At 38.9% G+C, this 26,799-nt stretch overlaps 1 protein-coding gene and 1 long non-coding RNA gene across 5 annotated transcripts in view; one reads left to right on the top strand and one right to left on the bottom strand.

The window, feature by feature from the left end:
- Positions 1-456: 456 nt before the first annotated feature.
- Positions 457-25,580, top strand: LOC127570321 (ubiquitin thioesterase otulin-like). Of its 3 annotated transcripts, none has more exons than XM_052015764.1 (8): positions 457-519; positions 3,343-3,866; positions 7,997-8,061; positions 9,372-9,442; positions 12,309-12,428; positions 17,067-17,186; positions 18,179-18,448; positions 21,592-25,580. In XM_052015764.1, exons 2-8 carry the CDS (start codon positions 3,370-3,372, stop codon positions 21,655-21,657), a joined length of 1,209 nt encoding a protein of 402 aa, XP_051871724.1. In that variant the 5' UTR covers positions 457-519; positions 3,343-3,369; the 3' UTR covers positions 21,658-25,580. The 3 variants fall into 3 exon arrangements, with proteins under 3 accessions (XP_051871724.1, XP_051871723.1, XP_051871726.1); XM_052015763.1 differs by lacking the exon at positions 457-519 and adding an exon at positions 544-861; XM_052015766.1 differs by lacking the exon at positions 457-519 and adding an exon at positions 1,079-1,177.
- LOC127570325 (uncharacterized) overlaps positions 9,536-26,799 on the bottom strand; it is a 36,139-nt gene continuing 18,875 nt past the window's right edge. For both annotated transcript variants that reach the window (XR_007956340.1, XR_007956341.1), the window contains exons 3-5: positions 12,069-12,177; positions 11,768-11,870; positions 9,536-10,686 (exon numbers count right to left, since the gene is read on the bottom strand). This is a non-coding gene — a long non-coding RNA (uncharacterized LOC127570325). The remainder of the gene's footprint in view (positions 10,687-11,767; positions 11,871-12,068; positions 12,178-26,799) is intronic.

The raw sequence follows: 26,799 nt of genomic DNA, 5'->3' as shown, positions 1-26,799 counted from the left end.
TACAACCAGAGGGCATAGGTTTAGGGTGTGAGGCAGGAGAGTCAGAGAGGAGTTGAGGAGGTTTTTGTTTTAGCCAGAGGGTGGTTGGAATCTGGAACACGCTGCTTGATGGCGCAGTGGAGGCAGGTGCCCTCACAAAACTCAAGCATTTTGATGTGCACTTGAAACACCATGGGAAAGAAGGCTATGGTGCTGGAAAGTAGAATTAGTAGATAAGTATAAACAATAATGCTGGAAAACTCAGCAGGTCAGGCAGAAAGAGATGTCTGACCTGCTGAGTTTTTCCAGCATTCACTGTTGTTGTTTCAGATTTCCAGCATCTGCGGTGCTTTATTTATTTGAGCATTTATAGATAATTGCTGGCCGTCCAACACCCGGTTCCATGTGGTGTGACCATTAAAAGGAAGTAAGCAAGCCCTTGGCAGTACTTAACAGACTGGCGGAGGAAGGGGAGTGTCCGCACTGATCCTTCCCTTCTGCTGTGATTGGCAGCTGCAGGAGAGGAGCCGCCGACAACAGGTAGGAAGCGTGGACGAGGTAAACGGAATCATACCCTCCACAGGGAAGCGACCTGGAATTTTACCTTATTTATTGGAAATGAAACGCTGCGGATTCCAGCACGGTGTGGCGAGCACGAAAGCGTTGTACAATGTTTATTTACCAGCTCGTTAACGCAGCTCAGCTCCAGGCGTACTGCAAAGTGGCGTGAAGCTTGCTTTAGTTTTCCGAGGAGGCCAGACATCCTGGGGACGTGGTTGGAGAGCTGCGCCCGGGGCACGGTCGGCTTCACTGGGCGCTCGGGTTCATTGCAGCCCAGGGTCAGAAGCACCAGGCCGACTTGTGTTCATACACGGAAGCTGTGTAAGAACGTACAGCATTGCATCTTTGGCAAGCTTCGGGTCGTCCCTTGATTAAAAAAACTATTTTGGGTAGGATTGTTACATTAAGTTGATAAAAATATTATTCAGCAAATTCCTCATTCTGTAGGAAACGTAACAACTTGGGGTAAATAAATCAGTATGTTGTTAATGCTGGTTGACTTTTTAGTTAAATATTTAACACACCATCTGAAGTGACCATCTGACATCCATTGCTGGTCTGCATAGTCACATGGCTATCTTGACCCACTCTTCTTCCAAAACTTGGACCCTGAATCTGAACAAAGGAAACTACCATGGTATGAGGAGTGAGTTGGTTTTGATCGATTGGGGGGAAAGATTAACAGTTAACATTTAAGGAACAAATATATGAATTGCTGTAGTCATACATTTTCTTTCTGGTGCAAATACACAAAAGGAAAAGCAACCCAAAAAGAATAGAAGTTAAGGGTAGCATTGAATCCAAGGAGGCATCATATAAAGATACCAGAAAAAGTAGCAAACCTGGGGGTTGGGAGCAATACAGCTTTCAGCAAAAAAGGTGCAAGAGTTGATTAAGGGACCAAAATGGAGTACAAGAGTAAACTTGCAAGGAACATAACAATGGATGTAAAAGCTTCTACAAATATGTAAAAAGAAAAAGATGAGTCGCGCCAAATGTAGCCTGGTAAACACTTGACTGAGTTCAGACAGCGGACCAAACGTGCTGTCAGCACATTTGGTGGATCACACACTCAGCCCCCATGCACTGGTGTCATTTCCTTGGTTTCATGGATGATTCTCTTGGTGAGGGTCTCTTGGCTGTATGCCTTAAGGTGGCGAGTCAACCTGTACCTGTTCACCACCTCAAAGAACACACCTGAGAAACATCACCAGAGTTCTGATGCAGAATTTCGACCCTAAGCATCGACCATCCCTTTGCCTCCACAGATGCTGCTTGACTGCTGAGTTCTTCTGCAGTTTATTTTGTGTTCCAGATTCCAGTACCTGTAGTCTCTTATGTCTCCAGCACCAGAGTTACTGTGTCACTGACCTGGTTAGAAGCAACAGTTGAAAAACTTGAAACATTTTTAAAAATTAAAAAATATGTTAAAGCCACATTCATTTATCATTTAGCTATTTTCCAAATACCTGTCTCTTGCTGGTTGGTAGCTTGTGCAAACAATTACTATGGGCAATATTAACCAAATTACTTTGCCTTCTGCCAAACCCTTCTCCTACCCCATCTGGGGTCCCAGACTGAGCCAGACAATCAGGGAAAGGCCACTAGTCATTCAGGCATCTGGTTTAGTGGAAAGTCTCGGCTGAGCTGGAACGTTGAATGATGGAGGCCAACCCCACTGATGCAAAGCCCTGGAGATAGCACCTCCCGACAGCTTACAAGGGACCAGCTTTGGGGACCAGATGGTTGGCTCGGTGACGAATGAACAACTCTGCCAGTCTTGCCGCTTTCTTTCTGGGCTCGTTTGGTTGGACAGTCCAGCCTATTAGCATGAATAGGGGATTGGTTAAAGGATGGAGAACGGGGTAGGAATTAAGGGGCTGTTTTCAGCTAGTACTTGTGGAGGGGCATCGATTGGTATTTGGTCCACAGCCACTCGCAGTCCATAATATGGGAAGATTCCTTCCCAGTAGGGCAACATTTGCAAGAATAGAAAAGCACAATACTTTTTAAGCATTGAGAAATTGTTAAGTGTTCCTGTACAGAAGGATCATGTTGTGTGGTCCACAAAAAGAATAAAAAGTTACATTTCTTTGTAAAGTGCTATAGTATTATACAGGTTCAGGCCTAAAATTTGTCTTGTGTGGTGAAATGCTTTTAGATATAATAGTATAGAATTTTAGCTGCTGTACTAGATACAACATGTAGTATAGCAAGGATGATAAACTTCTCACCAAACTGGCAAGAATCCTTGTGCAGTCTAGTTTTAAGACCCTGATCCTTTAATATTTAGCCCATTATTTAGCTTTATTCTCAGGGAAATCAGTGCTGATTCCACAGATGTAGGTGACTGAGCTCACAGTAACATGTGGCATACACTTACATCAGGCACCAACCCAGTAATCTACAACATTGGGCTGCTTGCCTTCCAAGCACCAAAGTGTCAGGCTAAAGATATCTCTAGCCACTGGATCAGGCAAAAGCTCTGTTGTCCAAGCACGTCAATCCATGAGTTTCTGACGTCCACAATGAATTTTAAAAACCATCTCATTTTGTCCAGGTAGACTTCACTTTGTCTGTAGATCATTGGATTTATTTGGTTTTATGACGATTGTTATTGGAGTGGGAGGTTGATTATAGAAGGAAATATCTAAGTGAGATTCAGGATGTATTAATGCTTGCAGATCTATTACACCAATCTCTGAAGCAATGTCATATATTTAATGACTTGGTACTAAAATCAGTTAGTCTTTTGTTTTTCTAAATGAGAATGATTTAGTATTTATCTTTTTCTTTCTGCAGCTGCACACAACGTGAGAACCACTGGGAATGGAATACATTGTGCAGTTTCTGAACCAGATCTCTGCTGGAATTGAAGCAGTATTTTGTGTAGCAGATTTTGTGTTGTTTTGTTTTGTTGTACTGTCAGCTGCTGGAGTGGTTATAAGTTATATTTATACAATACTCTTGACCAATGACAGATTAACATCTAACAAAGACACCACATCTAACAGAAGTCTCAGTGGCAATGAACAAACATCAGAAATAAAGGAACAAATCACCACTGGCACACGGACTGAAAACAACAATAAAATAGTACAAAGTGGAGATGACAAGGATTTTTCCAGGAACTCAGTTGTTTTGCTGCAGCACAATAATCGAGTCGAGAAACTTGGAACTTTAGTTGAATATAATAGCAATGAAGATCTTTCTTTAATGAATGCCCGAAAATCAATGGATCTTCTTGATATCTACACCAGTTTGAAAGACAGTTCCTGTAATGATGCAACCTCTGGTGATGCAAACAGCGCACTGCAGTCGGTCAGGTAATGTAAAGTGACATTGCTGGTGCCTGGGAATCAGAAATATAATTTCAGAATTGCAGGTGATGCCAGATTTGGTGATGGGGGACTTGTGTTTGATTAATGCTGAGGATTGACATTACTGGCAAACTAATTCCAAAAAATGTGTAAAGTAATAGATAGTAGTTGTAAGAATAAGAAGAATAAGGTCACAAAAACCTGGAAAATCAAAGCCTTAGTGAGATAAAGGATCCCACTGGACATGTTTACATCAGTTGTAAATAACAACTTGCATATCAAGTGCATCTTTAACATCATATAAAAAAATCCAGATGCTTCACAGGAATATTAGCATCTGAAATTTGACTGAACCCTACGAGGAGATACTAGGGCACTTGGTTTGAGAAATCATCCAAGGTATATCTTCAAGGGAAAAAGAGAGTCATTGAAGTTTAGGAAGGGAATTCCAGAGCTTAGACCCTTGACAGATAAAGACATGGTTGCTTATGGCCAACTGATTAAGTTCACAGATAATCATAACATGAACGTTGAAAGTGCACACAACTCTGAGGGTTAGAAGGCTGCCGGAGGCTACAGAGATTCGGAGGGTCAATAATTAATGATGAAAATTTTAAAATCAAAACATTATTTAAATGGAAGCCAAACTTGGTCAACAGGCAGAGGGTAATAGGTGAATAGTGTAAGTTATTTTTCTCTCGCTGAACTCTCACTAGTGTCGTTATGTTTATTTTGTTGTTTAATTTTTGTACATTTGTAAGTATAATTTCTGTTAATTTATGTTAACTTACGTTTGTAATGTACTGTGCTGCTGCTGCGAGAAGCTAATTTTCATTGGCATTTATACCCTGTGTATGTACTTTGAACTTTAGTTGAATATAATAGCAATGAAGATCTTTCTTGAACTTGAACTTGAGTTAGGACAAAAGGTGACCTCAGATCTATAAAGTAGAAGGCTGGAGGCCAGTAGGTCTGAAGCTACACAGGCAAAGACAGGTTTCAGCTGCGGGTAAGTTGAAGCAGGAGCACTGAAAGGCAGCATTATAAGGGTAGAAATAAATGGCCTTCGTGATGACATACATGCCTGGCCAGGTATGATACCATGGTTACAAAGAGCCTTCCTTCAGCCTCACTCAGTTGCCAGGGAGAGGGACAATGGAGTTTATAAATGATACTGAAGGCACTCGCTTCTGCATTCAAGAAATGTAATTGGAGACAATTTCTATTTTCAAGTCGAACAATTCAGTCTGACAATTGATAAAAATGAGGTTGTCAAGAGGAGTGATGGGGAGGTAGAACGGGGCGTTGCCAGCATACATACGGAAACTGACCCAGTTTCCAGATGGTGCTATTACAGGACCTGGTGTAGATGAGAAATAACAGGTGCAAAGACCGATGCTTGGTGACACAAGATGTAATGGTTCAAGAGCAGGAAGAGAAACCAGTGCTAGTGATTCATTGGGTGCAGCTGCCAGAGCTGTGATCTACTGCAGAGTTGAACTTTCAGAGCCAGAAATCCTACCACTGAGCCAATACTCGTATTGTACAGCAGCCCAATAAATGGAAATCGAGGGATCTCGAGATCTTTGCGATCTCATTGTATGATTTTTGTCTATTTTCCTGAGAAAATCTCAAATTGGATGCTTGACCAACAGTGATAATATTAACCATCATTTGAAAATCTTAATTTGTTACATTAAAAATGGACTCCAAGAGGAGCAGCATTATTCCAAAACTCTTAGTATAATTTTATGAATCCACACTTCTGGGTGGGTGCCTTGCTGCGAGGCACATTAATCAGAAATATGTTTGGAAAATCATGGATATTCATGTCTTACTATTGGAAGACAGGGGTAAGTTGTATAAAGGAATTTCTTCACAGTAGATTATGTTTGAATAAATTAATCAGCTGGACTTAGACTTAATTGAATGTGTGTCTTCATAGTATTGGTTTATTATTGTCACTTGTACCGAGGTACAGTGAAAAACTTGTCTTGCGTACCGATTGTACAGGTCAATTCATTACACAGTGCAGTTACATGGAGTTAGTGCAGAGTGCATTGATGTAGTACAGGTAAAAACAATAACAGTACAGAGTAAAGTGTCACAGCTACAGACAAAGTGCAGTCCAATAATGTGCAAGGTCACAACAAGGTGGATCATGAGGTCAGAGCCCATCTCATTGTATAAGGGAACTGTTCAATAGTCTTATCACAGTGGGGTAGAAGCTGTCCTTGAGTCTGGTGGTACGTGCCCTCAGGCTCCTGTATCTTCTACCTGATGGAAGAGGAGAGAAGAGAGAATGACCCGGGTGGGTGGGGGCTTTGATTATGCTGGCTGCTTCGCCAAGGCAGCGAGAGGTAAATACAGAGTCCAAGGAAGGGAGGCTGGTTTCTATGACGTGCTGGGCTGTGTCCACAACTCTCTGCAGTTTCTTGTGGTCCAGGGCAGAGCAGTTGCCGTACCAAGCCGTGATGCATCCAGATAGGATGCTTTCTATGGTGCATCGATAAAAGTTGGCGAGAGTCAAAGGGGACATACCGAATTTCTTTAGCCTCCTGAGAAATTAGAGGCACTGGTGAGCTTTCTTGGCTGTGGCATCTACGTGATTTGACCAGGACAGGCTGTTGGTGATATTCACTCCCAGGAACTTGAAGCTCTCAACCCTCTAGACCTCAGCACCGTTGATGTAAACAGGTGCATGTACACCACCCCCTTTCCTGAAACCAATGACCAGCTCTTTCATTTTGTTGACATTGAGGAAAACTATATCATTAGTTGTTAATTTATTGAACACTTCACACAATGGATTAAATACTGACTAAACTAAAATGATCAAGACTTTGAAGCAATTCACCAGGAATATATGGGGGAGAGGTGAACATAAAAACATGTCTTGATTACATTTAAAAAAACTTGACTGATCTTTACCCCATTGTAACTTTTTGTGGAGGACATTGTACACACTTCTTTAATATTTTCAAGTGAAGCATATCGCTGCTGAATGTTTTAAGATTTTTATACATTAATTTTCCAGGATATAGGCATGGCCAGCATTTATTGCACATCCCTAATCGCCCTTGAGAAAGTGAGCCACCTTCTTGAGTCTCTGTCTCTTCAACAGACTTAGTGAAATGCTGTTCATTAGTGATTACAGAATTATGTGCAGTGATGATGAAAGATTTTGATGTATTTCCACGCTCTGGATAGTGTTTGTCTGAGAGGCTCCTAAATTACACCTGACTTCAGTCAGATATTTATCTCTCCGCTGTTGGGGTGGAGAGCGAGTGGTGAGTTGTTGAGATCGATGTTTAAAAAGTGAAATATGCAGAGTGTGATACTAAATAGCTATGCATGTGCCCCCGCGTTGTTTTCCACCAGTAGCACTGGGACTCCTGCTTCCTGCAGTGGATGCTAGACTTATCATTTTTGTTGAAATTAGATGGTGTCAGAAGATTAGGCAATGAAAGGAGGCAGAACTGCTGGCTGCCCAGCTATACGTCTCCTCCACTATTCCTTATGGGCTAGGACTAGCAGGATTGCTCATCCAGCTCCATTAAGATCAACACAATCTCTGCATTCCTTAACTTGTTAGATTTGTTTTCTCTGCCTCAGCCACTCCATCTCCATTAATAGCTGGGTCCTTATCTCACTCGTTGCTGTGGTTGTACTATCCGTAACCTAATCTTGGACCAGTTTGCAAATTCTTTTCCAAAGCAGCCAAGGATAAACATATGTGAATCATTGGACCTTGGGACCTTATCGTCTGAAATAACAGAACCACCTAATCTAATCCCAAATCATTAAGAGGTTTGTAAACATCTGCTTTAAACTGTAAAAAGATAATGGAGTATTTTCCAAACGGGCACTACTGATCTGTCTAAAAACATTTCAGAATTTAGTTTTCACTGTAAATTTATTGGCGTTCCATGATGCTGGTTTGTTTATTGAAGGGCTCAAACTGGTTCTTATGCATGAACAAACTTAAATCAAATTACAAATGTAAAAGTAAAGGCACAATGCAAATGAAATGCTGCAATTATGGCCTATGTTGTGAGCTGATACATTATTTCACCCTTCATATTATGAAATATTTTCTAGAGTGTTAATTTTTAATCCCTTTTCTATTTACCTAGTAATGAGGAAGAGGATCTATACTGCAGCGTGGATGACATTAAGGAAAGATGTCTCAGCAGTTCAGGTACTCTTGGTATTTGCTTATTGGATGTTTATGTGTAACTTTAGTATTACTTCAATCTGTAACTTTAGCACGTTAATTTTTTTTTTAAATGCTAAAGAACACTTGATTGTGAGAAACTAAGGATTGACTGTACCCACAGTAAGTGCAGCAGGCAGACTGATTCTGTTGTATCACTGTGTATAAGAGCTGGGAAAACACTGGAAATTAACATGAAAACTGCAGATACTGGAAATCTGAAATAAAAACAGAAAATATAGGAACCACTCAGGTCAGGCAGCATCTAAGGAAAAGCAAAACAGAATTGAAGTTTCAGGTTGAAGATTCTTCATCAGAACTGAAATGTTAACACTGTTTCTCTTTCCATAAGTGCTGCCTGACCTATTGAGTTTTTTTTTATAATTTAAGTAAAACACTGGTTCAGCTACAACTGGAGTATCCAGTCCAGTTCTTTAGGAAAGATATGAAGGCCTTAGAGAAAGTGCAGATTTGCTGGAATGATTCCAGGGATGAGGGATTATAGTCAGCTGGATTGAGTGGAGAAACTGGAATTGTCCTTGGAGCAGAAGAGATTGTGAAGGGATCAGACAGACATATTTAAAACAGTGAAAGGATCTAGACACAGAGAAACTGATCCCAATCGCTGCAGCAGCAAAAACTAGAGGACGTGGGATGAGGTCTGTTGGCAAAAGAACCAAAAGGTTACAAGAGGAGAAGCTTTTTAATCACAATTGGGGGTTCGGCATGCCTTTCTGGGGACAGTAGTAGAATAAGTTCAATTGTGGTATTCTTAAGGATGCTGCATAAAGTATCTGAAAGGAAGGAAATTGTAGGGCTATGGGAAGAAGTTGGATAAACTGGATTGCTCTTCCAAAAAAAAACTGGTATGGATTTAACTGCTAAGTGACCTCCTGTACTGTAATCTCTATTTTATGATAAAGAAATTACTGACCAATGGTTTTTATCTTGATCCACTTGAAAACGTGTCAGACTAGGTAGTGCAGGCCTGGATGCTGTTCCTCTCCCCCCTCGAATTGCAGCTAAATAAGACAAAGTAAATGTTTAAATTGGTGGATCATCAAATGATTGCTGATGCAGATGGATATGGGCAGACAAAAGGCTGAAACTGAATACTTGGAACATGATTTCAGAATGATACTTCGTAGGGAGAGAGCTCAAAAACAGTGCTCTTTTGGCATTCTCTATTACTTTTGCCTTGACCATTGTGATTTCCCACTAAAGTTGAGAGTTACAGGTTTCCAAAGATCATCAATAATACAATGACACAACTTTTTCTTCTTGACCTTTTCCAGATTCAGGCAGTGGGATCAGAAATGACCTTATTTTACATCATCAAGTTAAACGAAATATGACTAAAATGGAGGTAATTAATAAATATTGTCCTGAATTTATTCCAGTAATGAATGATCTTGCGTCTTAGGGCATGACACAGACTTCAAAGTCAGAGTCGAGTTTATTGTCATGTGCACTAGTACATGTATGCACAGGTGCAATGAGAAACTTACTTGCAGCAGCATCACACGCACATAGCATCATACAAGTAGCATTCACAAGAAAAACAAATTATACAATTTTTACAAGAAAGAATACAGTTAGAACAAACAAAGTCCATTTTAGTGCAAAGTGATCAAAGTGGCCATAATGTTGCTAAACTAGTGATTAGGGTTTTGCTGGTTGATTCATGAACTGAATGGTCGAAGGGAGGTAGCTGTTCCTGAACCTGGTGGTGTGGGACCTCACGCTTCTGTACCTCCTGCCTGATGGGAGCTGCGAGAAGATGGTATGGCCTGGATGGTGGGGATCTTCGATGATGGATGTTGCCTTCTTGAGGCAGCGCCTCCTGTGGATACTACTGATGGTGGGGAGGGATGTATCCTTGATGTATTGGGAAGAGTCCACTACACTCTGCAACTTCTTGCGTATTCAAATGCCATACCAGATCATGATGCAACCAATCAGGATACTTTCAACAGTACACCTGTAGAAGTTTGTTCAGTGACAAGCTAAACCTCCTAAGAAAGTGAAGGTGCTGGCACACTTTCCTTATGACTGCATCTTATGTGCTGGGCCCAGGACAGGTCATCTGATATGTTAACACCCAGGAATTTAAAGTTGCTGACTCTCTCCACCACTGATTTCCCCCAAGGTAGACTGGCGCATGTTCACCCTCCTTCCCCTTCCTAAAGTCAAGAATCAGCTCTTCAGTTTTGCTGATGTTGAGCGAGAGGTGGTTGTTGCAGCACCTCTCAACTAGGTGTCCTCTCTACAAATGTCAAGACCTTTTTATAATGCATTTATATGAAGACCCAGCAGAAATGGTTCTAAATTATTTTGTTTATTAATGAAGCCATCTTCTGAACATACCAATGTCACGGCTGCTTCCTTGTGTTTTTTCCCTTTAAAGTTGACCTGTGAATAGTCAGTGGGAATTAGAGGAACAGATGTATAGGCAAATTGCAGAAACGTGTAAAAGTCATTGAGGCAGGTGAGATACTCCGGCCTGTAGAATACTGTGCATACTGGCAATCCATTAAGCTATGCAATTTTACAGGAGGGGGATCTTCTCAAACCAGTTCTTCTGATGACCAGGCTTGACCTTGAGTGAACCTGTACGTGAGCATAGATAAAGAGTCATTAAATAAAAGTGATAACCCAGTGTTCTCCTATTTCACCTACTGGGCCATACATTTTCTCTATTAATTGCTAATTATAGATGGGTACAGACATTATTGATAACTTCTTTCCCAGCACATTTACCCATTGATTGCTGTTTCCTTGAACTCAGCCAGCAAACAAATCATTGCTGCTCTGTGCATTCCCCCCTGAATGTCTGTTACCTTCTCACAGATGATTGCAAAGACATTCTGCCTCTGACTTAAACAAGCCTGGGCTACTTGTCATCACCTCTTCCACTTTGACCTGGCTATCAGGAGACCACGGACAGAAGAGGTCGAAGTGGAATGGAGAATTAAAGTGACCTGCTAAGTCTTTCCAGCATTTGTGAATTTTATCACTCACTAATAAGCTGATCATCGATGCTTAAATTTGGGTTTTGCCCGGATTACTCGACTCCAAACCTCAATAAGCCTTGGTCCAAATGTGGAGCAAGGAGTGGAATTTCAGAGATGAGGTGAGAGTGACTGCCTTAATTTCAAGGCAGCATGTGACCAAGTGTTGTCATCGAGGAGCCCTGGCAAAATGAAGTCAAGGGCACCAAGGGGGAAAAAAAACACTCCAAAGGTTGAAGTCATACTTCATTCAAAGGAAAACAATGAGAAGAAAAAGGACCATTGTTAGCGTTCTCAGGGCAGTATCATGGGCCCAAATGTTTTCAGTGTTCTTCAGTGGCATACCTTCTACCACAGAATGTGTGCAGCTCCTACAAGATTTGAAACTCAACACTATCCAGGATAAAGAAGGTCACACCACCTTAAACATTCGCTCCCTCTACCACTTGTATATGCCATCTACAAAATACACTGCATGGTCACACTAAAGTTACTTTGACAATGTATCCCAAACCCCTGATCTCTGCTGCCCAGAGAAACAATAGCAGCTGGTACACAACATTCATGAGCAACAAGTTCTCCTCCAAATCACATGCCTGCTGGCTTGGAAGTATTGCCATTCCTGCATTGTCACCAAGATAAACCTTGGAACTCCTTAGCTAACAGCATAGAGAGAGTACCTTCACCACAACAACTGCATTGATTCATGAAGTAGTTCATTATGATTTCAGGGCAATTACAGATGGGCGATAAGTGTTGGCTTTACCACTGGCAGCTCTCATCCTGGGAATGAATAAAGAAAATGTTTTAGAATTCCCTTCCTATACCTCATTTCTTGGCATGGCATAGCAATTATTTTCCTTTAGTCTCAGTGAATCATCTTTCTATATCAAGGTTTTATATAATTACAAGTTGTTCTTATTGCCCAACAACCTATCTGATAACATTATAAAATACAGTCACATCCATATAATACATTACCAGTCTCTGATGTGTAATTCTGCAGATGTTATTCAGAAGTCAGGTGGCTTCACACAATTAGGTTTACTTCCCAGCCACTGGGATGCATTGGGAGTTGCTTTAAGCCAACCTATAACAGGGGAAAACAAAATTTTTCAGTTGGAACTGTGCAGAAAAATGTTTGATTTGAGATTCATTAGGTTAGCACCAATATGTTTATTTAATGTATTTGAGTACATTGCTTGCTTTTCTCCCCACAAGGTTGAAAATGCCATAAATTTGAAGAATGATAATTATCATCAATTAAGAAAGACTGTGTGTCAGGCACTGGTCAAAGGCAAGCAGCTCCCTTCTTGGATAATGACTGAGGAAGCTTCACAGGTAATTGACTCCATTGTTGTCCTGTATTGTTTGTGCAGTATTCAAAAGCTCACTAAACACTGTACATCAGTCTGGGTACCTGTGAACTGAGTTTAAACTCCAGTAGTGAAAAAAAAACTTTGTTTATAATGTTCAGCTCCTACAAGGCCAACTACCATTTGACACCACCCCTCTCTGCAGCTTCTTTCATCTTGGGGTTTTTGGGATGAAATTCCCCATTTTTCAGACCATGTGTACTTTTGGAATAGAAGGAAACTAATTACATTCTGTCCAACAGACCACATTAGCCTGCCAAGGATATTGCTCAACTCGCATTGTATCATCGATGAATTAAACTAAGGTGAACCTGCAAGAAAATAATATTGTGACATTTGTACAAGTCTCCTGAGAGAAATGAAGTACAGCTTCTTAATGTTAAGCCAGTTTTACCCTCACAATTGTGCTGTTCTTCTAGCTAATGCAGAGACAGTTGAGAACATCATGGCAGTACTTAGAGGACATCCTGGAAAATTCATCCGGAGGCCAAATAGAACCAATAGAATTTAGGAATAAGAAAGTGTCAATCACTTTGCTGAGGTTATACTGTAGGTCAACTAGTAGTCTGTGGGAATCAGAGGAACATATGTAGAAACATGTAAGAGCAAAGCAGTGGAGGATTTTAACTTTCCCTGTGTTAATTGGGATAGGCTTAGTGCAAGCAGTTAAGATGGGGCAGAATTTGTTAAGTGTGTTCAAGAGTTTGAGACGATATGTAGATAGTCCTTCTAGAGATGGGGCAGTACTCGACCTTATCTTAGGAAATGAAACTGGGCAGGTGAGGGAAGTGTCTGGGGAACATTTTGGGAACAGTTTCAAGGGCGAAGATTAGTCAGCAAGTTAAGGTCTTGAATTGGGGGAAGGCTGATTTCAACAGTGCAAGAAAGGACCTGGCGAAAGTAAGGTGAAAGCAGATGCTTTTGGGTAAAATGACAGCTGACAAATGGGAGGTCTTAAATGAAAGTTAGTGAGAATTCAGGGCCAGCAATGTTCTGGTAAGGGTGAAAGGCAAAGATGACAACAGTAGAGAACCTTAGATGGCATAGGATATGGAATGTTTAATCGGTGGAGGGGAGGGAAACATCCGGCAGGTTTAGGCAACTGGAATCAAGGGAGTCTCTTGATGAATATTGAGTGTGTAGGAAAGAACTTAAAAATTAGGAGGGCATAACTGAAATATCCATGTGAGGTAAGATTAAGGAGAATTCCAAGACCCACTGCAAGTATATCAGGAGCAAGAGGGTAGCCAGGGAAAGAGTGGGTTCCCGTAGGCTTAATCTATGTGTGGAGCCAAGGGATGTGGGTGAGGTCATAACTGAATACTTTTCATTTGTATTCACCAAGAAGGATATGGAAGATAGTGAGTTCAGAGAGGGGTACATGGATAATCTGGAGCAGGTCAGTATTAAGTATTTCTGATTTTTCCCCAAAGTTCTCATTGTAGGTTGTTCATGTACTTAAACTATGCATGCATGTTCTGCGTTAACCTAGGCATAAAAGTAGAGCAGAAGGAGCACAAAATGATTGCATTAAATAACTATACATGGACTTTAACAACCCAAGATATAATTCCAATAAGTAAAACTTATTCAGATAGCCTTAGTGAAAAATTAGGATCTGAAATCCTGTGATCGAGGCGATCGATGAATCTGTGCTGAAGATTAAGTGGAGTATTACTATTTGTGCTGTGGAGAAGATCAAAAAATAATAGTTATTTGGCATTTCTACTTGCAGTTCTACATTGTCTTTAATGTGGTAAAACATCAAGCAATTCAGAAGATAAGTGACTGAGATCTGGTGCAAATTACAGAATTGCCAGTCAAGCTCTGATGACTAAATTTACAACCAAGAGGCTACTTGAATATCCAGGTCTAATGGTGGCAGAGGTCTGGCTTAAGATTTCAACAGCAGGGCAGATGATGTTACTGAATTGGAAGTAGGTGTCCATGTTGATGGACTGTGTGGTGAAGCCTATCTTCATGTCAACCATGGCACCAGGGTCAGAGAAGAGCAGTCAAAGAAAAGAGGGAATTGCTGAGGAAACACGAGTATTTCTCCTCCGTTAAGAGGCTTCTACCAATATAGTAGTACTTGAGGTGACAAGAGAGATATTGGATAGGATAAATAATAGATAAAATCGTGCTTCTTAAAAGATTGACAAAGCAGAGAAATTACATAGTCTGGGTGGGATGCATCTTAGGTTATCGAGGGAAGTAGAGATGGCAGTCACTGTGGCTCTGGTAGCAGTCTTTCAATCCTTCCAATGGAAGGAGGGATGGTGCATTGTGAATGTCACAACTCTTTTTGTTAAGTTGCAGAAGGATAAAAACAACAAATGGATCCTTCAGTACTAATAAACCAAGACAAAGTCTATTTGCATTAGGAAAATAATGTGTGCAAATAAATGAAAGTCTTCATTTGATTTGTTAATCAAATTGTGATTAGCTCAGTTGATGAAGTTCTTTGAATGGAATGGATTGAAGGTAGTACAGTTGATATATACTTGGATTTCCATGAGCCATTCGATGAAGGATGGCACAATAAACTTGTTAGAAAAGGTATAACCTGGAGAGTAAAAGGTCAATGGGAGCATTGGTACGGAGTTGGCCAAGGAATAGGAAGCCTCCAATGATGGCGAATGATTGTTTTTTTCAGACTGGTAAGAAATGTATAGTGATGCCCTATAGGGTTCAATATTAGAAATACTGCTTTTTGTTTATATTGTTAATGATTTAGAATATGTAGAGCATAATTTCAAAGTTAGTAGAGAACCAAACTTGTCCATACCAACTGTGACGCCCATCTATGCTAATCCCATTTGCCCACATTAGGCATCTACTCTTTTTCTACCCAAGTACCTGTCCAAATGTCTTTTAAAGACTGTAACTGTATCTGTCTCTACCACCTTGTTCCAGAGAACCACCACCCTGTGTGTGATAAACATGCCCCACAGATCTCCTTTAAATTTCTCCCGCCACACCTGAAACCTGTATCTTCTAGTTTTAGACTTCTCTACCATAAGAAAAAAACTCAAACTACCCTATCTTTTCCCCTCAATTTTATAAACCTCTATAAAGTTTCCTCTATAAACCTCAGTTTCCAGTGTTCCAGCGAGAATAAACCCAGTAGCCAATCTCTCCTTGTACACAAATCCCTCCATTCCAGGCAACATTCTGTGAATCTCTTCTGCATTTCTAATACTATCACATCCTTCCTGTACTGTGGAGACCAGAACTGTACACAATACTCCCAAGTAAGGCCTGGCCAATGTTTTGTATAGCTGCAAAGTAACACCTCAATTCGTATACATAGTACATTGGTCTATGAAGTCAAGTATGCCAAATACCTTCTTCACAACCCTATCCACCTGTGTCACCATTTTCAAGGAGCTATGAACTTACACCCTCAGATCCCTCTGTATATTAACACAAAGTTCTCTAGACAAGACAGATTTGGTGAATAAGAAACAATGGCTTGGTGTTCAGTGCTGAGGTTATCGTCCAAAAGACGGTTGATGTTACACCAGCAGTTTGCAACAAAAAGGTGAGGGACCAAAAACAAAAATGCCAGAGAAGGGTCCAGGTAGATCCAAAATTTAGAAATCAAGGGAAAGGGTCTAGTGTGGGGTAAACTGGGCTTAGAGGTAGACAGTGCAAGATCACCTCAACATCATGTTGAGCTCAAAATTTAAATGAGGTGTGGGGATTTAGCTGGAATCTGCTGTGAATCAATCATTCTGTCCTCGATTTCAAAGGCGTGTTTCAGTGACTTAAGTAGTTAGAGGTGCAAGTAGGCATAGTTTGTAATGGGATAGTGAAGAATACTATTGGAATATTAGTCTTTAAAACTAGAGAACTATAACTTATAGCCTCTGTTGGACCATATCCGATGTATTGCATACAGTTCTGGAAACCTTAGAACAGTGTAAAATAATCACCAGCATCTTAACCAGGAATGCAAGGTAAAGAATTCCATGAAGTGAAATTGCATTTCTTTAGGGTAGATTGAAGGTTTTATGCCTTTGAAAGCAACTGGTAGCAAATTTCACTTGATGTGGTGGAAAACAAAGCAATAGGTGTTAATTCAGTTCATTTTAAAACTAAAATTGTTGGAATTTCGGCAGCCAAGTACATTAAAGGGGTATGGAGCAAAGTTATACAGTTGGAATTAGAAAACATCATTGAGTTACAGAAAGGTACAGGAACTGAATGGCCCACTGATGCTCCAGAAACTACTCCAACTCCTCCACACTCTGCACCTGAATTCCCTCATCACCAGATGTAAAAAAAGTTACCATAATACCTTTCCCAAGGTGTTGACATCTTTCTGAAGTGTTTGGTTGATTTTGTTACGATTTGTATTTATTATATAATTATAATAATACTGTTTGTTTTCTTTGACCGATTCTCGTGACTAAATTATTTTAATTTAAAATGGCAAAGCAAACAGTTTTTCTCCACTTTTCTCCAAAATTAGATACTCCAAATTAAGCAACTTTAGATGCTGCATAAGAATTAAACAAGAAAATTCTCAGGTCCCAGTGAACAAGCCATAAACCCTTTTATTTGAATTAAAGCAGTTCTTCATTTTTAACATCCATAGATTCCCAAAAAATTGTCCCAGGAAGGCTATGGATGGATAAATCAGTGGTGTTTGGAACAGAAACTTTGTGGAAATTCCATTGAACAACTAGAGATTTGTTTGGAAACGCTTCAGAAGAAGGTACAATTTTTGATTCTGCTGCATGCAATGTTTATTCATCCTTCCACTTTTCTACAGTGGCATAACCAAGTAATTCTAAATAATTAAAATGCAAGGAAAGTGAGGGCCACAGGGTCAAAGTAAAAATAAATTGCAGAAAATGTCAGTTGCAAAGTGCAAAGAACTGAAAGAATGAGCCATCTAAAATCTTCGATTTCAAGATCACTGTAAATGGATTTCATATTTTCCTTCAGATTGGTTGATCCAACAAAAGAGAAGCACAAGATCAGGACTGCATTAACTTTAGATCTTAAGGGCCTGATGTATAGAGCTCACCATAAACAAAGGTGGTGCCTGTCTGTTGCACTAATTGCAATTTATGGCTGTATTTTGAGCAGTGAAGGGGATTTATAAACTGAGCAAAGTGGAAGACACTACCAAAGCTTCACATTCAGAGCAGGAACACATGATAGAAGTATGACCAGAAGTCCCTCAAAGTTGGATTTTTGGGTTTGAATAGATGGGGAAGAGACACAATATTTGCTTCCCCAGATTTAGAATTAAAAAAAAATACAAACATGCTTGTATAATGATGATGATTTGACTGGTCTCAATGTCCCTGTGTCTAGGGAGGGTTTCCCACAAAATCGTCAACCAGCAATTCCTGCTGGAGTTACCTCCCACTCTTAAGTTCTACACAAGGTTTCCAACAATTAACCCAGTTAGAAACCAGCAAAACTCACATTTACTGAAACTTGTATTCAAGAAGGAATATTAACACTTGTTCAAAACAAAATCTGCTATACAACTAATCCATCTTACCAAAGACATTTTATAAGTTAAGAATAAGTTTTCCTTATCATGCAAAAGCATTGCTTGAAAGCTACATTGAGTTTAAAATGTTATTTTTTGAAAAACAACTTCGTACATGTATAATAAATAATTTGAGCTTTATTCCAAAAATACTATTTTATAAAGAAACTAGTGCAAACAAATATGCAATCTTTTTACAGTGGACATTAATATGTTCCATACAAAGCGAGACTGGAAGAGCAAATGAATGCAAAAACCTGGTTGAGGATCAAGTGACTGAGCAAAAAATTTATGAAGCCATAAAGTTTCTAATGCTGTACAAAGCTATTCACCTTCACAATACCATGGAAAACGGAAGAACTGTTCCTGAATTTTGTAAATATTTGTTTGCAAGGAGTACATCACTTTACCCATACTATCTGATGATAAACCATCTAAATTTGATTGGCCACACCAGAAGTTTTGAAGAGGTAAGCAATGATACTCAATGATTTTGTTATATGATCAGAGTTTGAGTAAAATATGTATTCTAAATCTAATCATCTTTGGCTTTGTTGTTCAACAGGATCTTTTAAAAACATTTCAGTTTATCGTGGTGGGATTTTTTTTTGGATAGGTTGTAAAAGCTTGCATATAATTCACACTAATAAGCAGCTTGGCTGAAGGTTCCTGGAAATGCCAGAGATGTATAGAAAGCAGAGTTTATTCAGGGTTTAATTCTTTCTCACCTCTGGGGCAGGCCCTTCACTACATACTATTTTACTTTTTGAAATATGAGAAAGGGAGAATACCAACCAGTTCATCAAGCCTATCTCATCAAGACATGGTGCAAACTTAATTGTACAGTCAACCACTGGGAGAGGGCAAAACAGAGAAAAGTAGTACTTAAAATCCAACTGAACTGTTTTTCTTATTTTCTTTTAGTGGCCTTTAGTACATCAGGACATTAACTTACTTGCACAGAATTTATACTACCCACAATTAAATGGGATCTCTTGAAAGTCTCTCTGTAGAGTTGCATCTGCCATTCTCATTAACTAAGAGCCCCAAGAGTAATCTTCCTTTTAAATTCCATATGACAAGCCCAAAACCAGAGGCAGTTTTGCAGATGAAGCTCTACGAAAGTATTTAATGTATCCAATTTTGTATTAAACTGCTAATTATTTGCTTTCCACATGACCATGTGATTCTGGTAACAAACTCAAATAACTTATGACCCATGTTTTCTCTTTTGCTCTGCAGCAATAAGTAGGTAACTGTCCAGAAAGAGGCCAACAGGTTTGTACAAAAGTAATTAGATCAATTGCTGTACAACTCGTTTTGTGAAGAATAAAAATAGAAGCAAATGGGAAGGTGAAAAATGGAGGGTAATCTGGAGAAATAAAAAAGTAGAAGCAAAACTTTGTGAATGATATTGCATGTTAAGAGCAAACATTAGAATGTAAAAGGAAGTTGAGAGGAAAATAATGAGCTAGAACTTGGTGGCTACAGCAAGCATCTAACTGACCTATGTTGGAAAGTAGGGAATCTTGTTTCTGATTACCCAATCCTTTCCCAGAATCACCAGTGTAGACTTGCTGCCAGAAGCACTTTTGATATGGCAGCTTGCACAACATCTTGAGGGTGAGCCAGCACAAGCCATGGTCATTAAGCAGCTGAAAAAACACACAGGTGAAATATCTTGCAATTTTAGAAGAAATTAAAAACATTGAAACAATTAATAAAATTAAAGTTTTAAACACAGCTACACATGTTCAATTGAAAGACTCTCCATTGATATGAATAGATTGCTGTACCTTTGCCAACTATTACCTGGCACTGGGTCAAGTGCTGGGAAATTTATTGTGCTCTTGGACTCAAGAGTCTAACATCAGATCACATTCAGAAAACCCCAAGAGAAGAGCAGCCAGCAAGTTTGGTTCTTTGCGGTTGCACAGAAATCCTGAACCTAATGGCAGCTACCCACAAAAAAATGTCAGCAGTTTGACATGGAAGTGCTGGAATTTCCCAGTAAACTTAGGTTCAGTAAAAAGTAATATGTGGAAGCAAGCAAAATAGTTCAATTATCAAATAATGTGGAGTGGAAGAGTAATTTTTTTTTAAACAATTTCTCCAAGCACAAATCATTCATGCTCCATGCACTTATGAAGGACAACATTTCAGCCACAGGTTGGCATCCACTTCATTGGTAACCCTTCGTATAGCACCTTCTAAAGTGTGTTAGAGAAATACAAATATCTATGGGTTACTTTTTATCTGCCTTGGTAATTACATTCTTCAACAATTAACTAAAATATGTCATACACTTTCTCTTTCATAAAACCACATTCTGCCTAATTGTGTCCCCTGTTATTTTCTTAAGTGGATTTCAACATTTCCCTGTCAATTGATATTAGGCTAACTAAACATTTATCCTTGCTTTCTTTCCACCTCCCCCCCCAACCCCCCCCCCCCCCCTTCTGAATTGAGTATCAGCCATGCGTTTGCTGTTTTTCCATCCACTGGGGCCGTAGCAGAGTCTAGGGAATCCTGAAAGACTATAATTGATGCACATTGCCATTTCTTCCAGAATCCAAGGATACAGGCCTGTGGTCCTACAAGTTTTCTCTAGTGACACTGCTTGTTTTAACTTTTTTTTTAAAATAAAAACTCTCCAGTTGCATACTATTTTAGGTGTGCTTTGTGTTTTCTGCTTTAACAAATAATCTGTATTCAATATCTTTGCCATTTCCTTATTCCCCATTATAAAATTCTCCTCTCTCAATCAAGTCCCAATTTTCCTTGATTGTTGATCTGTCTAATATAGTATTGACGTTTAAAGCTATTCAGTGCATGCACACGTTGTACACGTCCTCAAGCTGGGCCAATTTCCTGAATTCAAAAGGTGATTAGTTAATTGGTTATTGTAAGCTACCCCATAGTGCAGGCAAGTGCTAAAAAGAATCGAAGGGAGAATTGATGGCCGTGTGAGAGTGGGAATAAATTGCAGGGTTACAGGGAAATAACACAATTGAGATTTGCTGCTCTGGGAGCCAGCATGAAACCAGTGGGGTAAATGGTCTCCTGTGTCATAAGGTAGTCAACAGGCATTTGATCCCCCAATCATTACTTCCTTTTCCTCACAATAGCTAATGGAGAAAAACCAGCCTTTTTGTACATTAAGTTAATGGAACTATATATTCATTCATTTGCAGTGTTATTGGATGGAGTAAATCAGAAAGCATGATTGCTTCCTGTCAGTGATAATACTGAAGTGGATGAACATGGCAATGTGGCTAATCTTGTGTTTTCTTTAAGGGAATTTTTTTTTTGAGATTCCTCCCCCCCCCTCCCTCCCTCCACCCCCAAGATGTTTATTTTTCTGAAATAGAATAACAGCTGTTAAAGTGGCAATTCTGATTTAGTCATTGACTAGATCTTTTCTGCAGTACTTACTTACTCTAGTGGTCTATTCTCAAAAAGTTGTCTGCAAATACTGTGCCCAAACATAATGTGAAAAAATATCAAGAGGGTAAAATTTGAAGAAAATTCGTATTCCAAGTTGCAGCACGTTGTTAATGATGTATAGCTGCATCACAGAAAATAACAATAGATGTCTGTCATTTTATTTCAGACTGAGACAGAGCTTCTGAAGTACACTTTGGAAATTGCAACGTCTGACAGCTTTGTCCTGGAGTAATTAGATTGCTGCCATTCTCAAGTATCAAAAACTGCCATTATGTGTCCACTGAATAAAATCAAATTGGAACAGTTTATGTACCAAGAAAGGGACAGCTGATATTCTGCTCATTTAAAAATGAATGATAGTGGCTAGTAAACACAAATTTATCTGATCTAACATAAAATACTAAATTGTTTTAAAAAAATGGGGGCTTGCACCTCTGAAGTGCTAACTAGCTATAAAAAGGATCACATTAATTCAAGCTATTCTGCAAGCACACATTCCATCAAGGAGTTTGCAGAAATAACATTGTTCAAAATTTGACAAGAACAGCCAAAACCAACTTCCATATATACAGCACCTATAGCAGAGCAAAAAAAACTGAAACATTATCAAAACAATGATTTTACAATAAGGAAATATTCTGGTAAATGATCAAAAGTTTGGTCAAAGATAGTGTCTTAAAACTGTGCCTTAAAAGGGCAGACCTGGTAATGTAGCGGTTAGCGTAACGCTTTACAGTGCCAGCAACCAGAGTTCAAATCCGGCCACTGTCCGTAAGGAGTTTGTAAGTTCTCCCCGTGTCTGCGTGGGTTTCCTCCAGGTGCTTCTGTTTCCTCCCACATTCCAAAAAAGATGTACAGTTTAGGAAGTTGTGGGCATGCTATGTTGGCTCCAGAAGTGTGGTGACACCTGCGGGCTACCCCCAGAACACTCGACGCAAAAAGATGCATTTCACTGTGTGTTTCGATGTACATGTGACTAATAAAAGGTATCTTATCTAAAAAGAGGAAGAATGAAGATTAGAGAAGCAAAAATGTAGTTTAGGGAGTGAATTCACAGTTTGGACCCCTGGCAGTGAAAGACATGTTAGCAGCAATTAAATTCAGGTATGATCGGAAGCTAAATATCAGAGCAGAGGTTATGGGTATGGAGGAGACTGAATCTGAAAACAAGAATAGGGAATTAGGAATTTCTTAACAAGAGATGGTTAAAGTTCGCAAGAACAGGAGTGATAATTGAATGGGGTTTGATTGAAGTTAGGATGGTGTCAATTTTGCAAAAAAATAATAGAAGTCAAATCAAGAGGACATTGGACTAATCAAGTTTGGACATAAAGACACTGAGGTAGTAGATCATCTGAAGCAGCAGCGAAGTCTGGCAAATATTAGAGAGAGGTGAAAAGCTATCAGTTATGTTGTCTGAAGTTCAACCAGGGATCAAGTATAACAATAAGGTTACCAACACCGTAGCTCAAGCAGCTTCCTATTCTTCAATTAATAATGCTTTATACTATCAAGAAAGCAGGCAAACAACACCTTCCTTACAGCATCTCATTACAGGTGACATACAAAAACCTACATCATTTTTGTGTCAGTATCTGTTGCATCTGGAGATGCCTCACCATTTCCAAAGCAAGCTACTAAGAAACTCAGAGCCAGGAGTATGTTTGGCTGACCAGGGGTGCATACACTCCTGACAGCAGCACACTGCATTTACCAAAGTGCAAACAGCTCTTGCACAGATCATCTTCAGCCAAATTACATTTAATAAATATTGAAATACTTTGGAATATTAAATAGAAATTTAATTAACTACAGTTCCATCTATTTTTCTAAACCCCTATGAACTAGCGGAATGCTAATGATTGTCTTGGCTTGGTCAGAGAACTAAATTACACAAATTAACACCGTCACTCTGGCTTCAAAATACCAATTTTCTACCTCAATCCCACTCTAGGTGTCTGGTAAATAGCTGTGGAAATGGAGTGGATTTGAAGGTCTCAATGAAAGAATGCATTCATGTTTAAGTGCTACCAAAATGCATGAGTTGAGACAAATCAATTTGACCTCTACTGTGCGAGACTAGAAAATGACCATGCATTTTCAGCTCATACTTTTACAAACTGTTCCCAGTTTTAAAGATCAAAAATTAAAACTAATATTTATGAAACAATTCTTTGACATTCTCCATGTTGATTGTGAAAATTTAAGTCTCAGTCTAACATTACCTACTATATTATTTAGTCTTCATTATGTGCATGGGTCTAATGGCATTTCCATAGTCTAAACAATAGTGGTTATGGTAATTTATTAGGTTATCTGCATTGAGAGTGCTCAGTTTCTTTTTGGTTTTACAGTCAATTGACTTAAATATTACTGTCATCTCAATATATCTAAGCTCCTACTGAAATCCTCATCCATGCCACATCACTTCCAGATTCAGCTATTTCAACCCTTTTCTAACTGCTCTCATTCTCTGTAAACATAAGCTGACACAAAACTACTAGTTCTTGGTTGAGAACTTTAAACTGGGTTGAAGATAGAAAGCCATTTTGTACAATTTAATTCTTTGGTACCAAGCCAAAAATCTCTAGCAATTTGCTTTTATATTAGAACAGGCAGTGTTCCTTCCACCCGTCATCCATGCTGTTATGGGCCCACAAAAGCTCCTATTGTCCTAAAACTTTCACTTCAAAATTGTCATCAAGTTTGGATCCCTTTGTGGCCTTATTTCGTAATCTCACAACTCTACAACATCCCTCATCTCCCTAAAGCTCTTTGTCCCTATAACTGATTAATCCAATTTTAAAGCACAAGGACATTTCTCCTCCAAAAGATTACAATTAATTTTTAATTACTAATGAGGTAATAACACTTATACATGTAGCAAATGTCCATTGATTAATTAGTTGTGGAAATCACAATTAAAGCCAGACCTAATTAATCTCAAATCCCCATAGTCCAGGAGGGGCCACAATTTAACAATAAGGTCCAGGAGCTTTGCCCTTTCTTCTACTTAACTAATATCTCAAGTGTATCTACGACCAAAATGGCAGAAATCAGGCAGAATAACACAGACCGGAGGTACAACTCGATCATTCTGTTCAAAATGACAGTCACTCAACCATTTAAAATTTAGGAATGAGGGGTTTTTGCAGTATTGAAGGTAGAACGTTCCTAAAACAATGGTATGTGAAGCTCTAATTCAACTTGCGCTGTAAAGAATTTAGCTGTTTCAAGAAAGCATCCAATTTGCAACCAAGGCTAAGAATCTGTCTCAGGTTTAACAAATCTACCACTGAGATCAACTTGTCACTGAACACCAAATCAGATTAGTTTATTGTCATATATACCAGGGTGCAATGAAATTCCTTGCTCATGTGAAGTTCACAGAATAAACAGTATACATGGTAATAATAAATACAGCAATGAGAGCAAAGACTGTAGTGCAGTCTGAAGCAGTGCAAAAAGGAACACCACAACCAGTCATTAACAGATGTGTGAGAAGAGGTAGAATAATTCAAGACTGTCCAATATAGACATTGTGATATTGCTAAAACTAGATGTTTAATTATTGTCAGTTATCTAGGGTAGCACTAAAGTTTTAAACTTTAAGAATTACTTCCATTTACTGGGACAATTATGTTGAGTGATTTTGATCAGATGTCACCCCAGACGTGGCTTTTAATAAGTATAAATTTTAAAATATTGGAAATACTAGTAGGTCTGGAATACATCTTGAGTATGTTGTCTTATTTTGATGAATGTTTATCTTGAGTAATTTTCAAATATTCATAGATTTGTAAGCTAAATACCTGGATCAAATCATTCACGTTATAGCCACAGCACTTATTTAAATGTCACTGTTTACATTTGTAGTTACGTGAGCCACAAACTTAAGGGTTTTTCTTTTAAAAAAACTTGTTGTTATATTAACAATGGAAACTGTTTATTGTAACTATGACAAATGAATTTATAGCAATGTGAATAAACCTAAAGAATAAACTAATTTCCAATGTTCTAACATTAAAACATAGCAAGTCATTGAGTGTAAGGTTGGCTCTCACATTATATAGTATTTTATTTAATTGTAACTCTTATCAAAATGTCATTTAGCAAGTTTGATTTATCAATATTGTATTAAAACTTTAAAATAGATCTTGTCATCTGATTTCTTGCCAAGCTGATATATTTCATGTCTTCGCACTGCTTGTTAACTGAATAAATACTGGAAAAAAAATCATGTTGCTTGGTTTCAAATCAAATTTATGACACGAGCAGGATAAAGCCAAGCAGCAAGCATTGTTTGGCTTCTGCTAAGGGGAACCTTTAATTCAGATTTCAAGCTTAAACCCCACAACAGTGGCCCAGCTCCTCTGCAGACATGCTGGTAGGTCTGTGCAGAACTCTTAGAGTTTACCTCTCCAACTCTGTAGAAGTTTCGGATTCAGATACAAATATTCAAGTGCCAAACCTCTTGCACAGCTGATGCACCAGGAATTTCTTGATTGATATGCGATGCAAAATTCCCAATGGAATCCAAAAGTAGATCAAATACTTTCAGATTTCTGAGAAATTGCACTGGGAAATTTTGCCCTTTTCCCTGCTTCATGTTAAATTTGGAGAAGGGCAAATATTAAGAAGTACATTAAAATGCATTAAGTTATAAAACTATAAAATTCAGATTCAAAATTTGAATATTCTGAACTGAGCTGAATTTTTGCAGTTTTATAATTGAGATCTCAAGGCAAATTATGTGAATTGTCATTGCTGTAAGTGTATTGGCAATGACAGATGCACAGCATGAATGAAAATAAAGAATAGCATTCTATTTTCTGAAATTCATTCACTTTAAAGTGAAACAGAGCCGGTGTGCATTTCCATTAATAAGCAGAAAGACCTAGCCCTGTGTTGTGCCTTTCAATTGGCTCAAAGTGGTTTACCAGAGGAAGTTTGCACCAGGGACCTACTCCAGCTAAGAGCATATTTAGTTTCAGGTTCTTAGCTAGTGTGATTAATATGCAGTCCAAGTTAGATTGGGCCAATACATCGCTCAGAGACAATTTTTTTTAAAAACAGAAATTGCTTGTTGAACCTAAATTTTGCATCACCACTACTCCAATACAATTAGCATTTCACTTCATTGAAATTATTGCGAAAGTGTATAATGTAGAAGAAAAATTTTACATCCATTGTCAATATTTAGTATGGGGGGGGGGGAGGAAAAGAAAGAGGGGGAGTTCCTTGCTCTGTGTTCCCAGCCTGCTGGGATTGTGGACTGGAGTAAGATTCACCTTTTTCTTTTAAATATTTTTTTAAAAAAGCTAAAGCTCCTCATGGTGGAACATAACCTTAGATTTTCATTCAGTAATAATTG

This window comes from Pristis pectinata, chromosome 5 (genome assembly GCF_009764475.1).
Source record: "Pristis pectinata isolate sPriPec2 chromosome 5, sPriPec2.1.pri, whole genome shotgun sequence".
NCBI classification, from domain to species: Eukaryota; Metazoa; Chordata; class Chondrichthyes; order Rhinopristiformes; family Pristidae; genus Pristis; species Pristis pectinata.
The sequence above is the reverse complement of the archived record's forward strand: the minus strand, read 5'-3'. Positions and strand labels throughout refer to the sequence as shown.